The following is a 13,659-nucleotide window of genomic DNA, read 5'->3' as shown; positions in this document are numbered from 1 at the left end:
CGCTAGGTACGCTAGTGTTCGCAAATGACAAGTGGAGCCACTTTCTGATCCAAAGTTCCACTCCTGTGCCCTACCTGTTGATGGTATTGGCTCGGGTATTGATTTGCGTGGGCAGCCTACGTTTGCGAGGATATAGATCTTTCAAACCTTTTGTTTAGAAATGCTGATGGGCCCTTTCCTATTTTTGCTCCAGAATATTTTTGATCGCTGGCGCCGGACATTGAACGCACTCTCTTTTTCGAGCTGTCATCATCCGAATTTTCGAGAACGTTTGAGAAATTCGGGAAAAAACTCGTTAGTGTTCGTGAACCGCTGTCATCCGCCGTTTCGATGTTGGTGAGCTACGTACGTAGCGTGCAAAATCCTCCATTCAGTTTCATTTTTTCATCGACAAAGTTCAGATCGTCTCGTAGTTCGTCGTGACTGCGTGTTACCTCGCGCGAGTGAGTAATCCGAATTAAAAAAGAGCTAAGCAGTGAAGAAAGCACACGGTTTTTGTGAAGAAAAAGGAAGATTTTGTAGCACGGAGTGGTTGAGTGTTGCTACCTAGAGAAAATTCAAGGTGTGAAATTCGGCGAAGGTCATATTCCAATCTAGGCAGGGTACGGAAAAATTAATATCCAGCCCGTAGAAGTGTGTGGCGCAGAACGTGTAAAAAAAAGGGCCCCATTTCTGGTTCTGTTAAGTCAGTCACTGGAGAAGCACTTGTGTGTGAGAAAACTGGAATTTTCGCTTGAACAAGTAACAACAGAATCGGCACAATGTCAGTGATCGGAATAGATTTCGGTAACGAGTCGTGCTACGTCGCCGTGGCAAAGGCCGGTGGTATCGAAACCATCGCCAATGATTACAGCTTGCGAGCCACTCCGTAAGTAGAACCCTATTGTTCAGCTGTAGACATTGTCCTCGGTCCACCATTGAACGGGCGAGAACAATATTATGTAAAGAATGAGTGTTGAATCATTCCAGGGCTGACGAGGATTGCTGCGTGGTTCAAATGGGAGCTAAAAGAGACTTCTTGGAAATAGCTGCAGCTTTTTGGCAAGATAATCGATTCCGTCCGTGGACTCGCTCAAAGCAAAAAAAAACGTTTTTTGGTTGAACCATCTGACAGCTCGCCAGAGTCGGAGTATTGAAACTTCCCCTCCCGCGCGGTGTTTTGCCCTGCTCGACCTAACCTCAAAGGTTCGAGAAGATTCTCGCTGGCTATCGATTTTTCCTCCACTTTGGGCAACCCCGACAAGCCGGTTGTTGTGGGTTTCCATAGAAAATCGTCAAATCCAGACGAACAGAGCAGTGTGACTATTCATTCAACGACGCAATGGAAATTGTTCATGGTGAAATTCTGACGGGGACACCCCATGCCTTACGCTCGCTCGCTTGCTGCGGCAGACTTTTCGGATCTTTTGACTTTGGCAGTGTGGTGGTTTTCACACAGGCACACACACATTGGTTATCGTTTTTTTTTACTGAGCCTGAGCTGCCTGCTGCTGCTGTGTGTTGTGTTTACGTTGGTGTGCGTGTGACATCGGACGAGTGTTCCGTCGTCGTCCAGGGAACAATCGAGGAGTGGGGGTTATGACATTGTGTCAGGTGGGTTGCGTTGGGGGTTGGGTGGTCACTCCGTTCTATATTGAATGTGGATTTTGATCAACGTGGGGAGATTAAATCAAATTTTGTTGCTTTGCATCTGACGCTGCTGGACAGGAAGACTATTGCATGGTTTGCTCTCAAATCTTATCACCTGGCGGAAAACGTGAGATGCACGAGACGAACGAATGCGCTATTTTGGGTAGAGCAGAGCACAAAGTGCGAGCATCAACTGAAGGCGGTTTTGTTATGGTTTCGAGAAAGTTCCGGAAGAAGCTTTAAATGAGCCTGTGAGATGTTGCATTTAGGTGAACTTGGAACAATGGAAAGGAGGTTTTTGGTTCGACGTAGTAGAGCTGATTTTTTAATCAATGCAGAAAGGCTACTTGATGACACAGAAATGTTGTTGCATCTCTACTGAAAAAGAACCTTGAAATGTTGGAAAACTGCGACTCGCTTGTTGGACTAAATGAATTCTGGAGTCCTTTTTTATTGGGTGGTATGTAACATTTTATCAGTTAAAGAAACGAGATGTTTTGTTTTGGTGAACAAAAAATTCTTTTTTTTATTTTCAATTAAATTTATAATTCTTATAAAATTCCTATTAACTAACATCTCAGGAGTACTGCTATTGTTTGAGCAAGGAATTGGTAGCGTTCCTGTTAAAAAACATATCTCGATGAATATTTCAAATGATCCTATCTGCTTTGATCGATGCTCTTCGTCATCTTTCTTTTTTGACAACGACTGCTATGCAAACAGATTTTGCGCTAGTGTTACCACATAGTTTGATCAAGGAGGTGCTTATCTAGCGTCCAAAACGTCAAATACAGAATTTTACTAGGTTTTTGAATTGCGAAACTGTTCGGTAAAAGTTTAATAATCTTTGGAAAATTCAAAAATGATTCGTTCGGGAGACTAAACATCTTGGCGTGATTATTGATGACAAACTTAAGTTCAACTCTCACATTGACAATGTCATCAAGAAAATTGTCAAGTAGTATGGAATGCTATGTCGACTGAAAAACGATTTAACTATTGCCATCTCTACTAATCTAGACTTTAAACCCTTCCATTTTATGTCTGGCCAATGAAACATCAAATATCGAGATGCGGCTGGGTTGTTACGACTTGCACCAGAACTACGAATTTTATTGTTTTAATATGCCAAACGTACTGATTCTGTAGTATCTAGTCACGCCCGATTCATTTGAAATGCATCCGATTGACATTTCACGTGTAATCAACGAACAAAAAAAAGAATTCCACTCAAAAAATTTGCAAACGAAGAACCAAGGCGGAACATAAAAAAAAAATCTCGAGGGTGTATTTCCACGGCGTATCACCAGTGTTGGCAGTTCAAAGGATGGAAGATTCTGGGGGTAACAACATGTAAGAAATTATTAAGGCGCATGATGTTTTATTCTCAATTTCACGACAAAGAAAACTTTGTTTGAGTTTTTAACTATTCTCAAGGTTATAAAATCATCCAGAAAATGGAAAGTCGTGAAATAGGATTATTTTTTTGGTCATCAAAATTCGGAAGCGATTTTCTCAATATGGTGATTTTGAAATTCCGCCCTTTTCAAAAGTTAGTCTAGAGTATCCAGTGATTTTTTTTTAGAAATTGACAGATGATGTATCTTGATAAATTTATCTCTAATGGATTATTTTGTATGGATAGCTGTCATAACGACTTTTTAATAATTATTTAAGCGCTGCTAACACTATTTTGTTTTCCTAGATGATTTTGATATTTCAATACCAACAATTGAAAAGGTCTCAACTCCATTTTGTAAACAAACCTTGTTAGGCCATTTTCTCGCGAACCGAAGTCCGCCAACGCAAAGCAGCATAAGGGGTAGAGGAAATTCTCCTCTACCCGATTGTGTTTTAGGTTTGCTTATGTAGGTTTCGGAATCCTGATGAATGTGGGCGTCTTAGGGGAATACCTGTATAATGAGAGAGAGAGAAGGATTAGTAATTTCCATTTAATTCCACTACATTACCTAAGGTAGTGGAATTAAATGGAAATTACTAGTGTTTCTCTCTCTCATTATGCCTTACAAGGTTTGTTTACAAAATGGAGTTGAGGCCTTTTCAATTGTTGGTCTTGATTTCTCGATGAACAATTCAAAAGGTTCTATCCTTTAAATTCTGTTTATAACTCTTTTTGAACTCCCATCAGGAGTCTTTTGAAACTATCCTGAAATTCACCTTCTGTTCTCCTCACGATTTCCATAAATTCTGCTCAGAACCACATAGGAATTCAATGCAGATCTTCCTTTTTTCTCCACAGAAATTCCTTGCAGTTCATTTCAGAATTTCTTTAGGAGCATATCTCAAAATTATCTAGGAATTCTGGTCAGAACTCCTTATAACATTTTCCCAAGAATTTTGTAAGAATCCTTTCCAGCATTTCTTTGATATTAAAACATACATTCTTATACAACTTTCCACTAAATTCCATAGGTATTCGCGTCAGAATTCCATAAAAAAAAGACAGCCGTGATCTAAAATTTTTGTTTATAAATCCCACTGACTCAAATTGTTAAAAAATATCAAATTCTGTTTTCTATACATCAGTTGGATTTTCATAGTCTAAGACTCTAAGCAAATGCCAAAGCCTCAGAATCTTGGTCATTTTCTTAAATTCCAATATTTTTAAGATTGCTATTAAGGCTTCTTCGCGACGGTTCCGGGTCATTTAGCCGAATGTCGTTTGGCCGAATGCCGAACAGCAAAACTCCAAAGAACTGCTCATGGTTGAAAGAAGGAAAATCTCCAATTTTTTTTTTAAATTCTGATTTGTCTTAATTTTATGAAAAGCTGCGTTTACTGCAACTCCAAAGAATTGCTCATGTTAAAAAGGGTGGCTAAAAAAATACCAATTACATAACTAATAGCTTATATTTAAAAGAATAATGAATCCATTGACAATATATAATTTCAGTTTTATACAATATATAATTCCCATATTTATAACACAGACAAACAGACATAGCTCTTAGAAGAAAATTCTTCAAAAAATATCGTCAAGTCAGTGGCGTCGCCCTAACCTCAATCAACCTGTTCAACAACTCTCAAAACATAAACAAACAAAACAATATTGGTTCAAATGGATACAAATCAGTGAAACTAGAAGACTCTGTATCCTTTGAAACTGATTTGAATGATAACATGACCCTAAATAACGTTTTCAAAGTTGTTGAACAGGTAAAAAGTGAGGTTACGCGACGCCACTGCGTCAAGTGTATTATGCATCCACACTAGCACCTGCTATCATGTACATTCCCAAGCATTGTTTTGCAGCCCAAGGGATGCTCCGGCATGCATTTTTTTCACTAGTTGCTTTTCCCTCGTTCTGTCATCGCATCAGCTGTGTTGAATAAAAACAAAACAGATGGATGTCAGTGATGTCGGTTCTAGGAAATTTTCCCTAGATCTATAGAATTGATTGAATTTTCCAGAAATACGGATCCATAGGCCTTTTCCACCACCGTTCATCACTCTAATATGTACAAAGCAAACAATATGTATGTACACTCATTAAAATGATTTGTTTACAAATTATGTGTAAATCGTATAGCATAATATTGCACAAGAAGTGGAACGACCAATTAAAAATATTCAACAACATTTTTTTCTGTAGTCGTCAGATTAGTATGTGGTACAGTAATGACCCGATTTTGTCGGCCCCTCTGCGCGTCAGACTTTTATCATTGAATAATTTCTTAAAATCGTAATCCCAAATCATTCTCATGCATCCTCAAGATGAGCATGAGTATGAGCATGATTGACCGCCCACGGTTGCTACTCTGTTATTGCCAGACCAGCTGTAATTACACAGAGAATCAATAGATGATGCTTGGGACTAGCAATCATCCTCAATGTGTAAAAACTGGTGATCTCGAATTAGGCAATACCAGCGCCAGTGGCGCCTGAACGCAGGTCAAGAAAGGAATGGGTAGGAATGTGTTGACGTGACACTCGCTTTGATGAAAGCCGAGGAGTCCTCTGCACTTCCACGAGGAATCACAGGGATGTTGGGTAAGAGAGTTGGGTTTGCAGCAGGGTTCGTTTTGGTAAACGATAAGCTGAATTGATGTCCTAACGATCGCATAACGCGAAGGAGCTTGGGATTGAACCCACGGTCTTCTGCTCAGTAAGCAAAAACGTTTGCTACTAGGCAAACGAGCTCGTTTTAAATCATCGAGTTGCTGTTATTACCATGTAGTTATATTAACAAATAAAACGATTGACGAATCTTGATGTGGATGGGCTTGAGATTATACTCAGGATGTTCTGCTCAGTAAGCAAAAACGGTTACTCTAAGGCCACCGAGCCCCTCATATCACATCATACCGTTACTCAAGTTGTTATAACTATTCAAACCCGGCATAAACTTTATCGAACTTAAGGAAAATTGTAGAACTTAAAGGCAATTAAATCCATTCCAGAAAAATGGTGGGTTCTTTTAAAAAAATACTAACGAGGGCAGTCTAGAGAATTTTAAGAAGATTGAGAAATATTTTGGGCAGTTTTAAAAACATCAGCAAACTCTCGACTATTGAAGAAATTATGAATTTGTTTCGATAATTTGAACTTCAAACAAATCTTGAGAACTTCAGTGAAAATCATAGAACTATATTAATTATTTCGCTGCGGCTAAAGAAGTTCCTGAAATTGCAGAATAACTTTGAAAATTTCACAGAAGTACAGAGATCTTCAGAAACATTTCGGGAACTTCATAAAAGTGTATGGAACTTAAGGGAAGATCCGAGAACTTCAGGAACTTTTTTGGATATTTCGGACATCTCTATAAGTTTGGTAAAGCTCCAAAAACAAAGAGAATTTCAAGGGGAGTTCAATTCAATTAGTTTCACTAAATTAGCGGGAAGTTTCAAGAAGTGCCCAGATTTTCAGAGAACTTCCCTAATAAAAAATGTATGGTTAATTTGCTTAACGACGTGTTCTGGGTATCATCCAAACCATTTGTGGAATAGTTCAATGATTTGAGTTATTGTTCGTTTATGGTTATTTTTTATTATGGTTTAGAGATGTTAAGAAAATTATTGAGGTTTTCACATAAGTCCAAACCTTTTAAGAACTGTTCAATTTAATTAATGGTAGTACAACAAGCTTCATGAGAACTGCAAACACTTTAGAGAAGTTTCGAGAACTTCGAGAAAGATATTGATCTCGCAAATAAAGCTCTTAACAAAAAAAAAACTTTAAGCAAGAACGGGTATCCTCAGAACGGGTATCCTCAGAGCGGGGAAATTACATAAATTTAAAAAAAAAGCTTCTAGAAATTCAGTAAATTGTTAACACTTTAGGGAAGATTCACGATCGTAAGGAAAATTGAAGAAACTTTAGGAAGTCCGAAAAAGTTTAAAGAAGTTAAAAGAAATGATGAGACGTATTGCGAGCATCAGGTTAGTTTCTTAAACTACAAAGAACGTCAAGGCAGTTTAATTAAATTCAGGAAAATTTTGGGAACCTCAGATTAGTCCATTCCATATTAACGGAGATTTCTCATGATAATTCGCATGGAGTTTACTATCTTAAGCTTCGGCTTTTGGGTCCCATCTTATTGCTCAATTCCGGGTAATGAGAAAGCGGACTCGTTGGCTAAGGTGGGCGCTATGGAAGGCGATATTTTTGAGCGACAAATCGCCTTCAACGAATTTTTCTCCATTGCTCGTCAGCAAGTCCTCATCAGTTGGCAACACAAATGGAATGATGGTGAATTGGGAAAATGGTTACATTCTATTCTCCCACAGGTGTCGAACAAACCATGGTTCAAAGGGTTGGACATGAGCCGCGACTTTATACGCGTTATATCAAGGCTTATGTCCAATCACTGCTCGTTAGACTCGCACTTCTATCGAATTGGGCTCTCAGGCAGCAATTTATGTGCGTGTGGCAGTGGTTATCACGATATCGAGCATGTTGTTTGGTCGTGTACTTTACACCGTGTTGTCAGATCTGAGTTATCCACATCCCTCAGGGCCCGAGGAAAACAACCCGCGATACCCGTTAGAGATGTCTTGGCGAGCCGAGATCTCGACTATTTGAATTTAATTTATGTGTTTTTAAAACGGATAGATTTTAGGATTTAGTAGTTAGTGTCATCTTGTGTTCTCCCAAGTAGTTAGCTGCCCATCGGTGTACCCCCCATGTTTGTCTTTTTCATCAGAGTGTCGCTTAGTTCGAGATCAAGAGCACATTGCTCTCCAAACCTTGTGTTCACAATCCCTTCCCTGCCATCCATTTGTTACAATTTGTCACCCCTAACCTCGAGATAGCCGCGAGTAATCGGCCCCCGCTTTACTAACGTTGGTTTAAGTAATTTTGTAATCTAATCAATGAATATTGGCTCCGCAAAGCTATAGCAAATGAGCCTGGAATGTACTTGTTACTGAAGATTAATCCATTCTGAATATATAAAGTTCAATGTGTGAATAAAAATAACTAGGAATATTAAATGAATCCTGATGAATGTGGACGTCTTAGTGGAATACCTGTATAAAGAGAGAGAGAGAAAGATTAGTAATTTCCATTTAATTCCACTACCTTTTTTGCTTATCCTTGACAGATACGCGTATTTCGTCTACAATGTGCAGACTTCTTCAGTGTCTTGTACTAGTATTTGTACAAGACACTGAAGAAGTCTGACGATAGACGAAATACGCGTATCTGTCAAGGATAAGCAAATAAGGCAGTGGAATTAAATGGAAATTACTAATCTTTCTCTCTCTCTTTATAATATTAAATGTTTTTTTTTTAATGCATTCATAGTAAGAAAATTGTTAAATTTCCTGAGAAATGATAAGATTACCCGCTACTTCCAGGTATTTTCAGAAAAATAAAATTCCTTGCGAAATTCCGGTTTTTCATGTTTTTTTTCAGGTAGAAGAAGCTTGGAGGTTTAGTCATAAACTTTCTACTGAATCTTTAGCTTTAAAGGTTCCTATCGTACATATTTAAGTGTTTATGACAATCTAATTGAATAAGTCTAAAACATCAAACATTTATTTGGTATGCCATCAGAACGACTTATTTTCTTCCATTAAGCCATTTTTTTACAACAATAAGTCACTATTTGGTCACTTATTTCTTCAACGAGGTCACTTAAATCACTATTTTTGACAGCATTGATCGCTACCAGCCCTGAAGCTACGAGAATCGCTGCCAATTGATCAATGTCGAGCCCTTACGTATCCGAAGAGATGTATTCAGAGCCTTAACCTTCGCCAATACTCTGCAAGGAAGATGGATTTATGTAGAAAAAAGGGTGAATGCTTCCATTATGGTTGTGTGTTCGGTTGTGGCATTTGGGAATAGCATTTATCATGACAGTGTCCGTTGGGACGGAGTCAGGTGGTCGTGATGGAAGTACTCACTCTAAACTAAATATACTTTAGATAGGAAACTAATCTCTAAATAAAGCATTTTATCACAGAAACCCCTTCTGCTCGGCAGAACGGAAATGGGTGATTACCACGAAGTAGCTCTCTACCCTATCTATAGATTTCCATCCATTAATCATAACCACCAAAGACCAATATTTTTCATCCATCCAAAACCGGCTCCTACTGTCGACCATACTGTGTTATCCAACTCGAACGTCTAATCGCAGTTTTTGCCTTGCCATTTGTGGCTAGAAGACAGATTTTTTTCCCCACTTAGTTGCCCCTCACCTTGTGCTCGTTCGACCCATCGTGCGACAAAACCGAACAGAAAAATTGAGCTAACGCATTTGCATAGGCCTAGGGGGGATAGGGTTGTGCGCCACTGCACCAGTGAAGCTAAACTTCGTCACCCAACGAAATTGCAGGAAATATTAATTCCACCCTATGGCACTGCTTCCGACGAGCTAATAGACGGGAGTTTGATATTTCAATCAACCATCGGGGAATTTCGTTCCTCCGTGACTACATACCACCTACCTACTGCGACTATAGTTGACTTTTCCCGTTTTAGGAAGTTTGACAACGCCGAAGCGACCCAGTCCAATGACATAATGCATAAACAGTAATCATGGTAGAAGAGCAGGAACGGAACATATGTTCGTCCAGCTCGTGTTGAAGTTATCTCCTATATGTACGTATGCACTCGGTTGTTCACGACGAAGCAAAAAGCAAACAGTTATGAAATGAGCATACGCGTGTGCATTGCAGCAGAACCGTGTACGGATCGATACCGTTTGACTGCTGGTGCTGCTGCTGCTGCCTGCAATGTTCGTTGCAAGCGTTTGTCAATGGAAGAATTTTACCCGCATAGTACTGAGACTGCAAAATAGAGCTTTTCCTGCGGAAGATGGATGGAAAAGATCTTGGCCTACAATGAGCTGACTGGCGTCGTGTCGGTATTGTTGTGTCTCTTCGGTATGCCCTTATAAGGTCGGTCGTCACCGTCAGAGTATCGCTGAAGAAAGTTGGATACCGGACCAACCGACCTTGGGAGAAGTAGGTATTATATGGCAATCGACAACCGTTAAGCTGTGCGCACTTCTGCGTGACGCTAAGTGCTGCGATTTAGTCACAGGTGACACTCTCTGACCGTTTATTCTGTTCGAATGCTTATTGTCCTCAATCATTATTCGAACGAACGAATGCTTTGAATCGGTTTTAGTTTTGGTAAGGCGCTGAAAATTAACACGATGATTGTTTACCTTGCTCAATTGCATCACTGCTGCAATAAATCAAAACAGCAATAAACCGCGTCTCATCCAAAAACGGCATCGACTGCATAGCTCCAATAAATTTATAATCTCATGGCTACTGGAAATGGCAAAGAAACCGACGACGACACCGCCTGTACAGCCAATCTCGTCGCAATTACTCAGCTCCAAAAAAAAAAAAAGAAAAGATCGTTACCCTTTGTCTGTGTCAGTCCGTTTTTTTAATTTAATATCCAGCTCAATCAGGTGTGCTTCCCTCCGGGCAAAAGAAACACCGTGGTGGGTGTGAAATATTAAAATTAATGGCTGTCGATTTTCGTCTTACCAAGTACCGACGACAAGAGTCCAAAATGGACAAATCTATAAATCCTTCTCGAGTTTACCCGCAGCGTCGCAGCGCTCTTTACGGCGATGACCCTTTTGCCATATTTATAACACTGCCCGAGCAAGCAGAGTGTACCGCAGCTCTCACGGAGAAAATCACCCGTGAACTGAAAATCTCAAGAGCGCACCCGAGCAAAGCTGAAGATCAAATTGAAATCAAAATATGCTGTTGGTTGGCTTAACGGTTAACACAGCAAAACTGAGAGCAAAATTTGAAGCAAACGGAAAACTAATCCTGCTTTCAATGAAATCAATTTGATTACTGATTTTGCATTCATAATGTTTAACTGAATACGGGCCTGGAGTAAATGGTTACCATTTATGTTTCTCAAGCTGAAAGACTTGGGCTCCAATCTCACCCCGGGCAAGTCGCGAATGACCTAAAATGTTTTAAACAAATCAAATAAACAATTAAATTTTAAACAAGACGTAAACAGCAGAACTTCATGTTAAGTTGCTTTCATTTAAAAAGTCTTGACTGCATAATGAAAACGCAATATGATATCAGACTTATGTCGCAACATTTCAAATCAAATTAAGTTTTCATTATCGCACTTTAATATCGATTTGCTTTCATTTTGTTAACCGACTTTGCTCGGGCAGTGATCGGTTGTCGTTGTTTGCCGCGGAGACTGACTGAAACCCGCAAGCGACAGGGTGTCAATGATGGGGGTTAGTCATCCGTGTCTCACCAGTCTGGGCTGGTGGTGGTCACCGCATGCAAGCTCAAAGTCGATTCGTTTATTTTGGTGACCGAATTTCGGATGGATGAATGGTGAGGGGAAGGGGGTGTCTGTGTCAACTCTTTATCGCTCGATTCAATTCAAATGGGTTTTGGAAAATTTTCCGGTTGATTGAATGGTAACGTTCTTCGGAGAATTCTAGAGAAATAGAACCACGTGATGGCTGTCGGTTCCGTTCCGAGATCTAATTGGATAGATAGCAAACGAATCGTAGCTGCTAATTTCATTAATCGTGTTTTGATCAGGTGTTGAACATATGGCAACCAACTGAATCGATGACTACCCGGGTCAAAACAATCATTAACTTTACTATTGAATTAAAATTTAACTAATTTAGACTAATAGATCTCAATAGTCTTATTGAGTCCCATTTACCGTAAACATGATGGCGCACAACTATGAATTGTTTTTTTTTTTTATATTTCTATGGTACATTTTTTATTCGGGATGTTCATACTTGTCTTCCATACCGCACACACATCGTTCTGTTTGTAACTGGTCGTAGAATTTAAATTCATCGACTTTTATGGTATTGAGCTGAGGCTGTTTGTATGCTGGTTATAAAGCGACCGTGTTACAGCTCGAACCACTACCAAACCGTTAGACATGAGATTTGGGGGGCGGTTAGATGATTGCTGTTGTGCATCATCCATCCTACACGCTTCGAGAACCAACAGCTGCTGAAATGTGCATACCCTTACTACGTCTCTGGTGATTTATTACTACACGATGCACTGATGTAGGTACAGCAGCAATCTGGAAAATTGCCCCTCCGACAATCTCAAGCGAAAGAGATTTTCCGTTCATTTCGACGTATTCACCTGTATATTTTAAGAACCACTCGGCAACCGCGCATCCCATCCTAATCCGCCGACGAGCCAAAGCGCGCATCTGCGGAGTAAACATACGCCTACCTATTGCCAACCAACCTCCAGATACACACAATTTCATCATCGACTATTAAAAGCACTTGTTAACGTGTTTTCTCTTCCTCTCTTTTCCCTCGTTCTATTTATAGATCATGCGTTGCATTCGCGGGTCGAAACCGTGTGCTCGGTGTGGCCGCCAAGAACCAGCAGGTGACCAACATGAACAACACAATCGGCGGCTTCAAACGGTTGCTCGGTCGCAAATACAACGATCCGCTCGTACAGAACGAACTGCGGAAGATACCCTACAAGGTCGAGCCCCGGCCGGACGGCGGTATCGGCATACGGGTCAACTACCAGGACGAGGAGGTCGTCTTCAGCCCGGAGCAGATCACCGCAATGCTGTTCACCAAGCTAAAGGACGACTCGTTCAAGGAGCTCAAGACTCAGATCAACGATTGCGTCATCACCGTTCCGTCGTACTTTACCAATGCCGAGCGGCAGGCCCTGCTCGATGCCGCCGGCATCTGTGGAATGAACGTGCTGCGGCTGATGAATGAAACCACCGCCACCGCACTAAGCTACGGATTCTACAAACAGGACCTTCCGGCACCGGAGGAGAAGGCTCGCAATGTGATCTTCGTCGATTGTGGCCACGCGTCGCTGCAAGTGTCGGCCTGTGCCTTCCACAAGGGTAAGCTGAAGATGCTGGCCAGCTGTGCCGAGCAGGTCGGCGGACGAGACTTTGACTATGCCATGGCGGAGCACATCAGCAACGAATTCCAGACCAAGTACAAAATCGATCCCAGGACGAACAAGCGGTAAGTAGAGAGGGTTGACCGAAAAGTGGGTGTGGGACAAACTAAACTTAATAATTATTTCAGTAAGTTTTATGCAAATTTTACTGCAATTGTTAAACTGAGTTATCTCAAGCAGTTCGTTTTGAGCATGCCACAAGTGTAGGTTTTCTCATTGTTTATTGTTAATTTACATCAACAGGCTGGTCAATGATGTTAACCTTATCAACTATAGTAAAAAAATACATTCAAGCATGGTCATAACATAAAAATATCTTATAGTCAGTTAATCCTGCCGGCGAAAAACAGAAGAAAACTTTCGACGAAGCGCATCACGGGAGAGATGAAAGTCGAAAACAAATGCAACACTGTTGAATATTCTCTGCAGTCCGCAAATCGCACCGTATGCTCCATAATTTGTGCGACGTAGAGGCAGTCTTAGCATAAGGTTATTACGAAGCGGTCGGGGTTGAATATTCAGGTCAATTAGCCTCGCAATCTGTCCTTCCTTGCAGGATATCGGCCACGTCTAGGGCTCTGCTTGGGTCTCTTCTAGTGCGGAGAAGTTCTAGGTCGATAAGTTGACA

At 40.5% G+C, this 13,659-nt stretch overlaps 1 protein-coding gene across 2 annotated transcripts in view; it reads left to right on the top strand.

Moving 5' to 3' along the window:
- Positions 1-387: 387 nt before the first annotated feature.
- The window catches only part of Hsc70Cb (heat shock protein 70Cb), a 32,671-nt gene continuing 19,399 nt past the window's right edge, over positions 388-13,659 (top strand). For both annotated transcript variants that reach the window (XM_065227906.1, XM_065227905.1), the window contains exons 1-2: positions 388-868; positions 12,425-13,096. In XM_065227906.1, coding sequence (XP_065083978.1) covers positions 762-868; positions 12,425-13,096 — 779 coding nt within the window. In that variant the 5' untranslated portion in view covers positions 388-761. The remainder of the gene's footprint in view (positions 869-12,424; positions 13,097-13,659) is intronic.

This window comes from Ochlerotatus camptorhynchus, unplaced genomic scaffold (assembly GCF_037179485.1).
Source record: "Ochlerotatus camptorhynchus isolate MF236.1 unplaced genomic scaffold, CSIRO-AGI_Acam_v1.1 ptg000277l, whole genome shotgun sequence".
In the NCBI taxonomy this organism is placed as follows: domain Eukaryota; kingdom Metazoa; phylum Arthropoda; class Insecta; order Diptera; family Culicidae; genus Ochlerotatus; species Ochlerotatus camptorhynchus.
Note: the sequence above shows the minus strand (reverse complement) of the source record. Positions and strands in the feature narration are given on the sequence as shown.